Source organism: Brassica napus, chromosome C3 (genome assembly GCF_020379485.1).
Source record: "Brassica napus cultivar Da-Ae chromosome C3, Da-Ae, whole genome shotgun sequence".
Classification (NCBI taxonomy): Eukaryota; Viridiplantae; Streptophyta; class Magnoliopsida; order Brassicales; family Brassicaceae; genus Brassica; species Brassica napus.
Window position 1 is genome coordinate 19,626,282 of NC_063446.1, and position 17,080 is coordinate 19,643,361.

The following is a 17,080-nucleotide window of genomic DNA, read 5'->3' on the forward strand; positions in this document are numbered from 1 at the left end:
ATATCTAAATATATTTTTATATATTAGTAAAGTAATAATAATTTTATAAAAATTAATTATAACTAACAATTATGATTTATATTATCTTGTAAAAATGCTAACAAATTAAGGTTATAAAAATATTACTCAATTAATCAAATTGATGAATTTTAATATATCGCAAATAATCGATACAATATATTTAAATATATATATAAAAGATCTCATGTTCAAAAATATAACTTATACTATTAATTATAATATTTTCATATTTTTATTCTCTCTATTTTATTACTACTAATTTTAGAGATTTTCTATAGAAAATAAAATATAATTATATATTTCTTTTTCCTTATGAAATTTGTTTTAAAATGGAAACAAAATTTCAAAACGGAAAGAAACAAAAACTTCTAACATATTCTTAAACAAATTCTTTTAATAGCATTTTGAAAGCAAGATTTCAAAACGGAAATGTAAATTTTCAACATATTCTTAAAAGCATTAATTTAAAGACGTTTTGGAACCGCAATTTCAAAAATTTCCACAAATTTCTGATTCATATTCTGATTTTGAAGCGAGAAACGGACGTCTAACGAAGTTTCGTACAACATAGCAAATAACTATGCATCCAGTCTTTGCCACGTTTTGTTTACTATATGATCTGCCATAAATAACATTACTTCCAAGTATTGATTTAATTTGTTTATATCAAATCATATCCGAATCTTTTATAAAAGAAAAAGAAAAAGTTTCAAAATTTCACAGAATTTTTCTCATAAATATATGTTTTGGCTGGTGTTAAAAAATAGTATATATGTTTCGGTTTAGTGATATAAATAGAATTAAATGAAAAAGATTTTTATATTCATATTCTTTTACAAACTAAAAATAAAGTTTAAGCAAATTGGATTTTTACAGCAAAAATTGTTTTCTTGTTATCCCCTAGACATTATTGGCAAAATGATTTTAACACATGTACTCGCTATCATCATTTTTACTTAATAAATGTGACATGACATATTAGATATATAACATAGCTTATCGCTAAATGTGACATAAAAAATTACATTAAATACTTATTTATATTTTTGGTAATTTTTTTAGAATATGGTAATAAATTATACATCTTCATTAAAGTAAATATATTCAAATGATATTAAATAATATAATAATAAAATATAATATTAATTTATAGATTTCAAAATATTATTTATTTCTATTTAAAATTATACATTTTTAGTAAAACTATTTTCAATTATTTTTACAAAAATAATCGTAATATAATTAGTTTTTTTTATATATCTACAAATTTTAGAAATATTATTTAGTTTTACATTTTGACAATTATACAACTTTTACATCAACTTTTTTATTAATGTATACAAGCTGATTTAATATATTTTATCAAAAATAAATAGATAAAAAATCTATCTAAGATTATAATTGTAGTTATCTATTGTTAAATATAATTTAAAATAAACAAAATTGTTTATTTTATCTTAGTTTTATGTTCAATTAAATCACAATATAGATTACAATATGGGTTAAAAATAATAAAATCTAAAATAACAATAAATTTTTATTTTGAATATAATTTAAATTTTAAAAAAATTTCACTTGGTGCAGTAAATCACCTAGTAGCTTTATAATCATACAAAATATTTTTGATAGTTTAAGAGGATAAAAAAAAAACTAAATCTGTAGATTACTCGTACAGCCCAACTACGCACCCACTAAAATTATGGGAAATTGGCTTCACTAGCCATGAAATAAAATATAATTAGGTATCTAACTAAAAAACATCATCCATTATTATTATTACAATATATATTCTATTACATTTTCTTGCAGGTTAAGAAGTGTATAAACTTCTCTTTCTTCAGTTATCTACCACCATCACTACTTCTTCCAATCCACCATCACTTTCGGTAAAAAAAACAATTTCAATCATTTGGATCTCTTTTATCATTGTAGCTAATATCATCATTTTTTTAATTATTAACCAAATTCTTAATCTTCTTTGTCATATTTTTGCTATCACATCATTCAAAGCAACCACCATTTTCTTGATCATCCGTCGTAATCATCACTCGTATGTACCGTAAGTTCCGAGTTGTACTATGCTATTTAAACAGCATGTAGTACGCTATTACGTTGTTACTATTCTATTTTCGTAATGTTTCATATTATATACTATGAACATATTTTGATATTTAGGTTAGGGTTTATATTTATTTTTAGGGTTTAGTGATTAGTATTTTGGGTTTAATTTATGGAAGATTTGGTTTGAGTTGGAGTAAGCATTACCTTATTCCCTGCAATCATAAACATTTCAAAATTTGAACTATTTATTATTCTATTTTCTTTGTTAATATTCTATTTTGATAATACTTTGTATTATGTACTATGTACATATTTTGATATTCAGGTTAAAATTTCTATTTTCTTTTAGAGTTTAGTGATTAATATTTTAGGTTTAATTTATGGAAGGTTTGGGTTTACGTTAGGGTAAACATTACTTTCTTCCCTACAATCATAAACATGTTCATAATTTGAACAATATGTATTATGCTATTTGTTTGTTACTATTCTATTTTAATTATGTTTTACATTATGTACTATTTGCATATTTTTATATTTGGGTTAGAATTTATATTTCATTTTAGGGTTTAGTGATTATTGTTTTAGGTTTAGTTTATGAAATAATTGGATTGACATTGGATTTAGTTTTGTTAATTTTGGTCATATATAGTATATTAATATATTCAAATCATTTTATAATTTTATTAATATGAATTATACCATTTAGCATGTTCTATTCTATTTGTATACTACAACCATAATCATTATCATCGTGGATATCATAACCACCACCACTTGAACAACAGTTTTTATTTTATTTTTATGTAAGTGACAGAGCATATCACCGTAACCGGCTTAGCAAAAGGAAAAATCGGAAGAAAAGAAGAAAATGCTAGAAAATCTAATAATGTCAACATCAATGCTATATTCTTAATTTTGTTCTCAAAATTAGCTATTACACAAATTAACCCTAAAATTATTTACTGTGATGTGTCAAATTATTGTATCCAATAGCTAAGACAGGGTAGTAAAATGTTGAATCATTTGTTAAAAATAAAACTGATTAAAACATGTTTAAGTTTTCTAAACATGTTGAACTGTGGTAGGAATTCCAAATAAGTCATGCACCCTCATTGATTGGACAAAAGAATTAGATGTATAAATAAAATAAAAACTGTGAGAAGTATTAAGTTTTTATTGGCTGCAATTTTTTTGGCTATTTTTATTTCAATTAGTTGAGATTAATCATTTTATAGTAAATTATTTGTTTTAATTATTTTATACTATCATTTTATACTCTATAAATATAAAATTATTTAATTTTATTTAAATTCACACAAAATATATTTTACCAGTAATTGTTTCTTTATATATTTTCTTGGAGTTATTTTTGGGTTCACCCCCTAAGGATAGAATTTCATTATTTCAAATCGATATTTTTTTTAAAAAAAACAAAATATTTTCAAGTTATATTATGCTTTTAAAATAAAAAAGTAAAAAAAAAATAGCCGTTACAGAAAAAATAATTAAAAAAAATATTTTTAACGTCGTCAGCAAAACACTAAATACTAAATCCTAATCCATAAATCATAAACCCTAAACCCTTGGGTAAACCATAAACCCTTGGGTAAACTCTAAATCATTGGATAAATCCTAAACCCTAAATCCTAAAATCTAAATAAAAACACTAAACCCTAAAACTCTAAACCCTAAATCCTAAACCCTAAACTCTTAAGTGTTTTAGTGTTTAGTGATTTTGATTTAGAGTTTAAGATTTATCCTAGAGTTTAGGGTTTACCCATTGGTTTAGGGTTTAGGATTTAGAGTTTAGGGATTAGGATTTAGAGTTTAATGTTTTGCTGACGACGTTAAAAATATTTTTTTTGGTAATTACTATTATTTTTTATTTATTTATTTTTACCTTTTAATTTTAAAAAGATAATATAATTTAACAATATTTTGTTTCCTTTTTTAAAAGATATCGAATATGAAATAACATAATTCTATTTGTCGGTGAACCTAGAGGAACCCAAGAATAATTCATTTTCTTGTAGTGAAACGGATTCATATACATTTACTTCTTTATTTTTCTAAAAAATACTATGCATGAATTAGAACCCAAAAATGGGCAGCGATTACAATATAGAGTAAAGTGCCCAAAATTTTTAAGAAAACCGTGAAAATACGATAATCTAAGGCTGAATCGAAATAATAAACTTCTTAACAATAAATTTTATTACTTATTTTTACCTACCACCAACTTCAAATTGTATCAAATTTTGGGTTTCCACAGAAAAAGTTATGTTCTCAGTTGTTTAAACTTTCATCTCTATTGCAATTTTTTTATGTTTATGAGTTGAATCTATTATACTGGTAAAATTTTAATTGTTCATTTACTGGTGCTTATTAGTAGTCTATTGGAACTTAGAAACTTTGCAATTTTATTTGTTTTAGTAATGACAATCCATTTTCTTATTATTAAAAAAAAAATATAAAATAAAAAGAATTAATCATTAGAAATTTATTTAACGCTTACTTATTTAATTTTAACTAATTATGAAATTATGTATGTCGAAGAAGAATATTATTCTAGTTTCTCAAATCGTTTTTTTAGCTTTTTACTTTTTAACCACGGTTAAACCAAAATGGAAAATCCGAGCTTTAATCGCCGCATAATTTAGTTCCATTTTCTCAGCGACACTCACTAATCTTTCTCATATAATCGAAAATCAATTACAATTAATATAATCCTCTATGAGATTATTACTATTTTGTCCTCTTCCTTCCTATCTCTCTCTCTCTCTTGGTGGCTTCTTCTTATAGAACCCCTTTCTGCTACTGTTCCCATTTGCATTTCGTCTTACCTGATCGTCTCTTCCCTCAAAAAATCCGAACTTTACTTCTCGGTTTTTCGCAATTACCCCATTTTCTGATCATGACGGTCGCTGACAACGTCGGAGCTGGTACGGAGGCTGTTGCGATCTCGCCGTCGCCACCGTCTTCCATCACCAGCCAAGGATCAGGAGTCTCTACCAACGACGATCAGGATGGTGAGATCGGATCGCACGTGGAGAGATCTGACGGTGGAGAGAGCTTGAAGCAGCGTGACATGAGAGAGCTCCAGGAGCTTTTGTCTAAGCTTAACCCCATGGCTGAAGAGTTCGTCCCTCCTTCAATGACCAAGCAAGGAGGAGTTAACGGGTTTAACGGCGTTAACGGTGGTTTCTTCACCGTCGCAGGGTCTTTCCTTCCCAGCAATGGGTTTGGTGCTGCCGGTTATTTCCCCGTTAACGAAGACGGCGGCTTTAGAAGGGTATTAAGACACAACTCTTGTCTCTTGTCTCTTGTCTCTTCTTTGTTTCTGTGTGTTTAAATTACAATTTTCACATTTAGTTGCCTTAGTTGTCTGTTTTAACGTGGTCTCTAGTGTCTTCTTGTGTGTTTATAAGCCAAAGCTCTCACCTTTACTTAGTTGTTTGTGTAGATTTGGTCTCTAGTGTCTTCTTGTCCGTTTTTATAAATCAAAAGTTCTCACCTTTTGTGTCTTGTACATTTGATTTTTGAGTTGCTTTTTTTGGTCTGTTATTTGAAACAGAAGAAGCCGTTCGGACAACAAGGGAAACGGAGGATGAATCCTCGGACAAGCATGGCTCAGCGTGAAGACATCATCCGAAGAACTGTCTATGTGTCTGATATTGACCAACAGGTTTTGAAAAAGCTTCCACCTTTCTTTGATGGTTACTCTCTGGCTTACTGTATTTATCATTCTCACCTATACTATCCTGTGTTTTGGGTTTAGGTCACTGAGGAGCAGCTTGCTGGTCTGTTCATCGGCTTTGGACAGGTTTGAAGAAACTTCTACAAGTTCTTATCTTTGTTTGGTGGTTTGTTCTTTGTCTTGACTGTATTTGGTTTCTTAGGTTGTTGACTGTCGCATCTGTGGTGACCCAAACTCAGTGCTTAGGTTTGCTTTCATCGAGTTCACTGATGAAGGTATCATTTAGTTTCATCTGTTTTTGGATTATGCCTGTAAATGGTTGGTTTAATGGTGGTTATGGCAACTTTGGGACTTGTAGGGGGTGCAAGAGCTGCGCTGAACTTGTCTGGGACGATGCTGGGATTCTATCCTGTGAAGGTTATGCCGTCCAAAACAGCTATTGCACCGGTTAACCCCACTTTCTTGCCAAGGGTGAGAACTTTTTTTTGGTGCAAAGTTATGTTTTTTTTTTAACGTGACGTTGACTTTCTAGTACTGTTTTGGTTCTTAGAGTGAAGATGAGCGTGAGAAGTGTGCGAGAACCATCTACTGCACTAACATCGACAAGAAGGTGATTTGTCTTCTTGCTCTCGAGCTATTCTGAAACCTTTTTTTTTTTAACATTGGGTAACAATTACATCATATCATATAATCATCACTAATTCTATTACATATGATGTGATCAACTACCTAGCAAAGTAGGTAACTTTGATTAAGTTTCAATGTTGGTACAGGTCACTCAAACGGACATAAAGCTCTTTTTTGAGGCTGTGTGTGGAGAGGTGCATCATCTGAGGCTTCTGGGAGATTATCATCATCCAACTAGAATTGGTTTCGTTGAGTTTGTCATGGTAAGCAGATGCTTGTATTGATGAGACTGTGTTTTTGGTCTTGTTGATCTTTTAACATAGCTTGTTGTTAATTAAACTGAGCTTCACAGTATCTTATCTTTTACTCTTCTGCAGGCTGAAAGCGCAATAACTGCTCTCAACTGCAGTGGCGTCATTGTTGGTTCTTTACCGATAAGGTCTAAAAACACAAACCAACTCTTGAACATTATCTCTTTAGTTTGGTTACGAATCTGAATACTAACGTATATTGATGGTTGGATTTTGCAGGGTGAGTCCGTCAAAGACACCTGTTCGTTCCCGTGCTGTCCCGCGACAACAAATGCATTGACAGTAGCAGCTACAAAGTTTATTATATATATGTCTCTCTTGTACGATGCTTGTCTGAAACTCTTGTCTTTTGTTTTTCCCCGCTTGGAAGCTTGATGATGCTTCTGTTGTCTTTTGCTTTTGGGATCTTTTGAGTAAATCTCTTAGGGAGTTTTTCTTTTTTACTTTTAGGGAAAAGAAGTTACACAGAGCAGATGTGAAAAACACTGAGAGTTAAGAGAGGCTTTTGAAGACTGTCTCTGTTTAATGGGAGTTTTTAGTTCTCTATATACTTTGCCCCCTGAAGTTAGTAGAAGCTTGCTTTTGTTCCTAAATGCTTTTACTTTTTACCTTTACACCCTCTCGTCCTTGTTTGAAGACTCTCTCTGTTTGACGGGAGTTTTTAATTATTTATATACTTGCCCCTTGAGTCAGTAGAAGTTTGCTTTTGTTCGTAAATGCCTTTAGCTTTTTACATCTACACCCTCTCGTCCTTGTTTGGGACTAGGCATGGGCGTTCGCGGTCCCAATCGAGTTTCGGTTTTATCCATTCGGGTTTTGGTTTTTCGGGTTTATCAAAATCAACCTTATTCGGGCTATATAAAAGTTTGGTTCGGTATCGGTTCGGGTTCTATCGGTTTGGGTCGGGATTAGTAAATCTTCAAAGAATCGGTATAATCCATTGTACTTTCGGGTTCGGGTCCCAATCGGTTCTTCGGTTTATAAATACATGATTTGAACTTATTTTGTAACTAAAACATAAATGAAATCGGTTCTTCGGATTTAAAATACATGATTTGTACATATTTTAATAGCCAAAACATAAGTAAAATCGATTCAAAAATAAGAAAAAATATCAAACGTGATCATTCAAAATCAAGCGAGAGATAAACATAGTTAGTGATAGAAAGAAAACCAAGATAAATGAAATCATAAAACAAAAACTAAGTTCTTGTGAAATGAGAAACATTATTCAATGAAAACAAAACCAAAATCTAAAAACTTCAGGCTTCAACTGCCACATTCCACCATCAACCTTCATGTAATCAACCTTCATGTAACAGATATTTATTTTAGAAGTTCAATAATATCTTAAAATATTTTGGATATATATTAAGAATTAAAATCATATTTGGTAGAAGTTATTTTTGTGATTTTAAATGTTTCGGATTCTATCGGATATCCATTTAGGTCCGGGTTCGGTTCGGATAATACCCATAACCCAAAATACCAAAAAACAAGATCCATTCGGTATTTATGTCGGGTTCAGATCGGTTCGGATTCATTTTTATCGGATCGGATTCGGTTCGAATTTTTGGGTTCGGTTTATTTGTCCAGCCCTATTTGGGACTGGGTCTTCTCTTCCAGCCAGTGCCGTCCCTAACATTTTAGTGGCCTAAAGCATATTTATTTTCGTATGTGGCCCTATTTAAAATTATAATGGTACATATTTTATCATCTTATTTTATTAATATTTTGAAATTTTAAATAAAAAATATAATATATATAAATCATCACTAAAAAACTGATTTTATTTAATATTTGTAAATTTGGTAGTTTGGGTAAGCTAAAATTTTGGTTTTATAATTTTTCAAGCATGAACCTTTTTTCAGAAGAAAATGTTGACTTTACTTGGTTTTACGGTGTATTAAGTATAATCTAGTAATATACTGGTGGATCTTTTTATTGGAAAATTTGGTTTCAAAAACTAAAAATTTCCATATAGGTTGAAACCCATGTCTATAATGAGACAAAAAAACAAAACAAAATGGAGTAAAAGAAGAGAACAAAAATAATTTGGTTAAATAACTTTAAAGTTGAGGAGACAATTGTATAATTGAGAAAAAAAAAATAAACCAAAACAAAAAGTGTGAAACCATCTCCTTAACAATATAATCGAACACATCAGTAACTAGAAAATTAAGTCACTTGAGCTATACATATTTTAGATACGTAGCCCAAATTTTGTTTCATTAATTGGTGGCCTAAAGCAGCTGCTTTACCGGCCTTATGCAAGGAACGGGTCTGTTTCCAGCGGTATGTTAGATGCATAACATGCTGTGTTCTTAGTAGTACAAATCAAATTGGTTCTGTTTTAATTTTAACCAGCAAATCGTCGTGGAAATGGCATTTGACAATGAAACTCAAAAAAGTAATTGCAGCAGTGATTCTAAGACTCTGAACCTTTACAAACCGCAATGAACCAGAATGCTGGGAAAGCACTCTGATCACTGTGGGGAAAGTTTTTGGCACTCGATGGAGGCTCCGGTGTTGGGGGAATTACGTTGGGGATCATCAGGATTGAAGATGTGTGTGTGTGTGTTGCCTTTTGAAGCGAAGCTGTTTGATTCTCCTGGATTGTTGAATCAGCATCAGATCACTACTAGGCTCATGACTAGAGTGGAGGAGAAACTTGTTCAAATCAGCGAGAAGCTCAAGCCTAGGACACACATGATCAAAATTTTGTTCAAGCTATTTTCCTACAATAACTATCATAGGTCTCCTAAATTACGACTCGGTACTATATTTTTCCGAAATAATAATTTGACTTAATTCTCTTTATTTTCCTACAATAACTATCATATGTGTTCTAAATTATGATTCAGTGCTATATTTTCCCCAAATATTAGTTTTAGACTTAATTTTCTTTGAGACAATAGTTTGAGACTCATGTTTTTAAAGTTGAAATCTAAAAATCCGTAGACTATAGAGTTTTTTTACATTTTGAGTTTTTATTACACCATAAGCGGCATTCTACTTCCTTGACACTTTTTTAACTCATTCCATTCATTTCTAGCCAAAACATAACTAATAGGACTCATTCACTTATTTCATCTTCTTTTCCATTTTTTTCTAACAAAAGCAACGATAGCTTGGTCTTGCAAAAATGGTGGATTCGTTTTAGATTGAGGTGGAAGCCGCGGCGTTGAAATTCTAGCTAACTGATTCCGTATCCTTTACCATTAACTTGAATCGTAGAATTTGAACGAAGCCTCTCTCCACACGTAGAAAGGTCGGATTGAAATGAAAGCTGCTCTGCCTTTGGAGAAGAGGGACGGATTACACAACCTTTCAGATATAAATAAGTTAACTTGTTTATTTTCTGTGCTTCTTGAAATTTCACAAAGATTGATTTTTTCTTTTCTAATCACTCATTAGAAAGATTCATTACATGAACCACACTGTTTAACTAGAGTTGAATAATCATCTGATCAGTCTCTAGTGAGTGACTGGTCAATGTTAGCTCACAGAGAAATGGTCGGTTCTGCCCCAAATCGAACAGGTTTGCTGGTTGTTTCTTGTGCAAAAGGTAATCTTGAACCTATTGACTATTGTGATGCCACAATCTCATTCGGACATGTCTGAAGAACATACCATAGAATATCAAAGGACTTGTATTGAATTATACATAATGTGAGAAACAAGATTTGCTCTGTTACATCCATAACTTTCAGAGACTAACAGATGAAATCAAAGAGAGTATTCTCACTCAAGTCTCACTCAGCTGCAAATCGGACATGGAACAAGACCGTTCTCATTACACTCCGTACACCTCACTACAACGGCGGAGCTACCCCATCCTTTCACAACTTTACAGCTTCCGTTACACCTGAAACACGGCAAGAAAAACAAACTACCGCATCCATCACAAGCACCATCTCCATCGCCGCCGCGGCGGCATCCTCCGGCTTTCTTACTCGGCAACCCACGAACCATCTCCCCGAAAACACCTTCCTCCACTAATCTCAACACTTCCTCTGCTCCACCAATGTACATTCCCTTCACAAACACCCTTGGCGGCAATGCAGAAGCCTTGTCGTTACCAGCCCTCTTGGCCATCAGAGTTGTGAGCTCTTCTCTGAATCCTCTATCCATCGACACGTCTCTCTCGCAGATCACTACACCGGACCCCTCCACCGCGGCTCTCACGGCGTTACATTCCTCGAACGTCCGACGCACGCCGCGCAACGACGTCGTGTAGATCACCACGCGATTCTCTCCTCCTGCAGGACAAATCCTCTCGAACCTCTCCGACGGTTTCGGATCTAACGGTTTCAGAACCTCTTTGCTTAATGATTTTGTCGGAATTTTCCGGTTAGGATCTGAATTCTCTTTGTTGTCTCCGCCGAAGACTTTGTACTTCACCGGAGGAGTCTTCGGGAGAGGAGTGAAGCGGAAGCTCTCGCCGTCGAGACCAGACATAAGCTCCCACGAGTTGATAACCTCCGGCTCAGACAAGAGTGACTTTGTGTCCGTACCGGTGGTGAATTTCTGAGGCGGCGTCGTAGGTGGAGAAGAGGGAGGATCGAGAGTGAGGAGACCGTAAGTAGTGGAGGTTAGCTTGACGATGTGGTGGCCGAAGGCGGAGCTGCCGCCGATCTGAGGGAAATCTTCGTCGTGATTTAGGAGGTTCGATGAAACGCAACCCATTTGTTACCCGTGAGGTTGGATGTTTCTCGATTTCGACGCCGGAATATTCCTATTCTTAGAGATTTCGAAAAATGAGAATTTGAATTATGTTTGGAGGAACGGTCGAGTGAGTAAGTGAGAGAGATCGAGACAAAACACTAGAAAGTAGAAAGAAGATGTGTCTTTGTTTACGTACTCTCTTAAAACAATTATATACTTTGAGGGAAAAAAAATAAAGTTTTTATATAACGAAAAAATAAAGTTTCTTATAAAGAAAAAAATAAAGTGTTTTTTGAAGCAAAGTAAAAGTTAAAGATGGTGACTGATCTGAAGATCTGAGGTTCAATGTCTTTATTACTTCGAAAATTTTAATTATTTTAGTTTAGACTAAATAGATATATTTCATATAGATCCCACATTACGCTTTTTGAAGTTTGAACTTGTATTTTCAAAAAAAAAAAAAAAAAAAAGTTTGAACTTGTAAGATTCAAAACACTATAGATTATGGGATTGGTGGTTTCCGTGAATGCTCTACACAGACATATTATCTCTAGAACTATAAAATCAAAACAATCAAGATTTATTAATAAAAACTAAAATTAGAGCCCAAATTTTTTAAAATAATATATAATTGTTCTAGAAATCAATTTTTCTACAGCTTTAGGTTTAGTGATTTTAAAACTTTGAAATAAACCTACATCAATAAAATTTAAAACTAAAGCCACAAAATCTACAGTTTAAATCTTAGAACAAAAAATCCAAAACTACGGCATCTACCAATCAACCCTTATGATGATTCAAAAATGTCTTCAAAGGTTGGTTATTTAGGTATTTTAAAAATGGTTCACAGTTGACTATTCATGATCTATGATGATTGAAGAGCTAAAAAAAGTCCTTCAGTAATATTAAAAATTAGTTAATATCAGTTTTATTGTTTGTTTGATCTGCAATTCTGCATTTTTTGATTTACGTCACCATTTCGAACCATCTATATTATTAAAAGAAAAGTACCCATTAAAAAATATCTCTAAGTTTTCTAACTTATTTACACTTCCATGCCACTGAGAATTAAATTAAACTATCTATTTTAATGCTTGTCTTTTACAGTTAAATTAATGAGTTTTCCTTAATCAAATTAAAACTTAATGTCATTAAATGAACCTACCTATTTTAATGCTTGTCTTTTCCAGTTAAATTAATGAGTTTTTCTTAATCAAATTTAAACTTAATGTCATTAAATGAACCTAAAAATACATTATATTTAACGTAGCTTATTACGGACGAGTACGGCCCAATAATGAACTTGAATTTTATTTTTACGAAAACGTGAATCACTTGACTTATGTAATATTTAAAATATATTAACTACAATATAACAAATGCATATAACCTACCTATACTTTAGTTTGAAATGATCATGCTCAAGTTTTATATTGTCAATTTACATCATGCATCGATCGATGTACAATATTCAAACCACCTATAGCTTTCGTTTTCTTTATAGGATGTATCAACAAACCAATCATCTCATTGATTTTCTAAGCTTTATAAAAAAACAAATCAATAAATACAAACTCAAAATCCAATATCTTTTATTAATCAAAATAAAATATCTTCAATGTCTTATCTTAAATGTACCTATTAAATATAGAAACTATAACCATAATTACACTAATTATAAGAATATATTTGATTCCAACCAATTGATCTATTACTTCAGTAATTGATTTGCTTGCAGAAGATGAAACAATAAATTTAAAATTTATAAGAATATAAAGACATAGAGATTCCAACCAATTGCCTATATTTGCGTATGATTTTCGCATAATAAGCTTCAAATTGAACATTGAAAAAGATAGAGATTTTTTTTAATCTTTTACCGACACGTAACTTAAACAAAACGAAGAGTTAAACGTAATTTTTTTTGTTATACTTCCCGGAAAAAAACGGTTACAACATGAGCTTTCATAATATGGCCTTTTAACATATTAATGTTATGGACATTTAATAACTATCTTGACGAAAAACAAAGACTATAAATAATTTATTATTAATAAAATTATGAAATTATTTACAATTTGATGACTAATTCATCATCTTTTTTTATATGTTAAATTTTTCATAGAAGTTTAAAAATTATTTTATTTTATTTAAACATGTATAACTAATTTATAATCTTTTATGCCATACTAAGTCATAATATAATATTTCTTCATATTTTACATTAATAACCATTTTTTTATATATCGTCTACAATTCTCTAATTACGTCTATTTATTCAAGTTTTATATGATATTGAATATTCGTCATAAATGGATGGTTTAAGATGCCAAAAAATTATTTACTTGGTGAATATAATACATCAAATATTACAAATACATCATTTAGTTAAATAAATAAACAAAAACCGAAAATTCAGGGTGTAGTCTATTTTTAAAGAAAAAGTTAATATCTTTCTTTACTTTTGAACTGAATTAACGTAATAATAATATTAAGGGCTGAGCCATTTTTAAATTGAAAACATGCGGAGTTTTCTTGTAAATCTAAAATTCAAAAAAGGAAATATAAAAAAGGTAAGGATGAAGAACCGTTTTTCAAACTGGGACATGGACCCTACAGTGCACATTCACGTTTTAGGCGCTAAATTAAGAAAGAAAATATGGAAAGTAACTAAGGCGTTGGTTGGTAGAGCATTAACATTAACAGTAGCAGTATGCTATAGAAACAATATGCTGCAGAAGTTGTATGTTTTTGATAAACTGTTTAATAAGATGATTAGTAGAGCATTAGCATAAGCAGTAGCAGTATGTTATAAAAGCAATATGCTGCAGAAATTGTATGTTTTTGCTAAACTGTTTAATAAGATGATTGGTAGAGCAGTATGAGTATGCTATTTAAAATTATTATAAAAATTAGTATATAATATGTAATATATTTATTTTTAATGAATATATTTCTAATATATATATATATATATATATAAATATATTAACATATAAAATTAAAAATATATAATTAATTTATTTTATTTAATAATTTTAAAATTATGCTTATATCGAAAAATATTATTTTAAAATAAATTTTATAGTTAAAATACCTATTTTAAAAAATAATATTTCACATTTAAAATAAATTAAATTATTTAAATTAAATTATATTTTAAATGTGAAATACTATTTAAAAAAAAATATTGTTATTGTAAATTAATTTTAGAAATAAAAATTTTATTTTCTAGATATAAAAATAATTTTATGATACTATTAAATAAAATAAATGAATTAATTATATATTTTCTTAATTTTATAAATTATAAATGCAAATGCTATTCTGAAAGCTTCATATGAGAGCATTGGCCAGAGAACATTTGGAGAACATTAGCATTTAGTAAATGATTCTCTAAATATTTTACTAACAATTATTGATTGGATAATGTAGAGCATAATGCTAATGCTAATGTTTTACCAATCAAGGCCTAAGAACATGTTTATTGCAGGTTTTTTAGGTTGAGATTTTTATTGTAATATAAGATACAGTCTATTATCTTTTAACTAAAAAAATTAAGAGACGTCTATTTTATCTCTTATTTAAAAGACATCTCTTAGATTTATTTAAGAAACGTCTCTTACCTTTTTTAGTTAAAAACTAAAAGACATTATCTTATATTACGATAAAAATCCCAGCTTAAGATACTTGCAATAATAAACATCCTGCAAGGAGCGATTGAAGAAGAGAATGAAGGATCAGAAAAAATTCATGAACTGACTTTCTAAACGAAATTCGACCACAGTGAACCAATCATGAAAGACCAAGAAAATAGATCACAATGAACCAAATATGAAGCAAAAGCCCAATGTAATTAGTCCCACAAGTGTTTCTAACCGGAACCCAACGAACAAAACCGAAAATCAAAGAATCTAACTAAAACAAATTCAAATTTCATAATACATAATACATGTACGTTTTTATATCTTTATATTTGATATACCAAAAATAAATGATTCGAACCAACCCTAATATCTAAATGTAGACCTAGGCGTTCGTTCGAATATCCGTGCAGATTAAGATCAAATATTTTGGATTTGGGGTTTACACTCCTAGGTCTTGTAATGATATTTTATTAATGCGGACCGAGTTCGGATATTGCATCCTAAACCCTATAAAATAACTGTATATTATTTATATTCGGGTTATATCGATTCGGTTTAGATATATCTAAAGTAATTGCAAAATTTAAAAGCAAAACATAAAGAAGAAAAACACTTAAACTAAATATAAATTAATCTAACACACATCAAATTGAGAAAATAATAATAATAAAGTATTAAAATTAAACATGAAAACCTCGCTTATAAAAATATGTGTTACTTTATAAATATAGTAGACTTGTTATTTCTACTAGACTACTAGCAAACTATAAAGTACTTATTTATAAGTAACTAGGTATTTAAAGTATTTATTTAAATTTTATTATTTATTTTTATCTATCAAATAAAAATAAACTAATAACAATAGATTTAGTATGAATAAACCAATGTTAAAAACAAAAACTTTTTTACATCAAACGGCTGTTTTATTATTCAAGCTTGAGATGGTCTGGAAAACGAGACCGGGACAAAACAATCAATGTAGTACAGGTCCCTATGAAAGGATATTGCTATCTTAGCTAATGAATCTAACAATACATTTTCAGACCGAGGAATAAAAACAATCAAGAACTCAGTGAATCTACTCTTCAGCTCCATCAACTTCTTTAATTTAGTGGAAAAGTTATGCCGTGCTATTGGGTCTTGAATCATCGTGACTAGATCCTTGCAATCAATGCCAAAATACTGATATGTCGATAGCTGAAGCATGCACTCCATCACCCATGAGAGGGCATAGAGTTCTGAGTGCAGTGGTGAGATTCTTCGCCGCTGGTTTCGTGCTATTCCCAATAGCTGAGTTACTTCTCTAAAATTTGTCCATGTCCATCCAAAACTACTGAAGAGTGCGTCATGTGTCTATGATCCATCTATCATGCATCTCTCATAATTTTCTATCTGTTCAGGGCTTTGTGTAACTTATGGTTCTTCATGTTTGCAATTTGCTTCAAACCAAGCATGGCATTCTGACTCAGCATATCAGAGAGTTTCCAATTGGTCCATATCTATCTCTCTGAATAATTTATTATTACTCACTTTTCAAATATACCACATAATCCAAGGATATGGGTCTTTATCCGGCTCAGGGTCTTCTATATCGTTCTTCCGCCAAAAAGGTAGTCTATGTTCGTATAGTGGCTTGCACTGGGGAACATCGCTGGTGGAGTTGGGGTTGCTGCATGTGCCATGTTTTGTAGAACTTGGGACACTCAAAGATGACATGGTTTATAGTTCCATCATCTAGGGCAATGGAGCTTGTATCTTCCAAAAAAAGGCTTCGAGTTTTGTGATATTCATCTCTACCTGGATGTCCACCATATCCTTGTTGAGAACGTTCCTAGCTACCCTGTATCCTGAGTTAACAGTGTACATCTCATTCTTAGTATAGCTCCAACAATACTTATCCCGATGATATTCTTGACTTATGACCAAAAATTGAATCAGTGGAATATCCTCCGGACTGGCATAGTTTTCAAGCATCTTTGAGTTCCATCTTTGAGTTCCATCTTTTTGGATTTCCTATCATTATGTCAGGTACTAGCATCATCGGGTGA

The 17,080-nt window shown here is 30.9% G+C and overlaps 2 protein-coding genes across 4 annotated transcripts; one reads left to right on the forward strand and one right to left on the reverse strand.

Annotated features, from left to right (window-relative positions):
• The first annotated feature begins 4,871 nt into the window (after nt 1–4,871).
• LOC106388534 (polyadenylate-binding protein-interacting protein 12) lies at nt 4,872–7,263 on the forward strand. Of its 3 annotated transcripts, XM_022699289.2 has the most exons (10): nt 4,878–5,374; nt 5,657–5,767; nt 5,861–5,905; nt 5,982–6,054; nt 6,138–6,250; nt 6,330–6,389; nt 6,553–6,669; nt 6,784–6,845; nt 6,937–7,037; nt 7,168–7,263. In XM_022699289.2, the coding sequence occupies exons 1-9, from the start codon at nt 4,997–4,999 to the stop codon at nt 6,995–6,997; spliced, it is 1,020 nt and encodes a 339-aa protein (XP_022555010.1). In that variant the 5' UTR covers nt 4,878–4,996; the 3' UTR covers nt 6,998–7,037; nt 7,168–7,263. The 3 variants fall into 3 exon arrangements, with proteins under 3 accessions (XP_022555011.1, XP_022555010.1, XP_013684080.1); XM_022699290.2 differs by having other exon boundaries at nt 4,872–5,374; nt 5,660–5,767; nt 6,937–7,263; XM_013828626.3 differs by having other exon boundaries at nt 4,879–5,374; nt 6,937–7,263.
• Nucleotides 7,264–10,347: 3,084 nt separating this feature from the next.
• LOC106385570 (uncharacterized protein At5g39865-like) lies at nt 10,348–11,586 on the reverse strand. The gene has a single exon (XM_013825480.3). It carries the CDS (start codon nt 11,404–11,406, stop codon nt 10,477–10,479), a length of 930 nt encoding a protein of 309 aa, XP_013680934.2. The 5' UTR covers nt 11,407–11,586; the 3' UTR covers nt 10,348–10,476.
• Nucleotides 11,587–17,080: the final 5,494 nt, after the last annotated feature.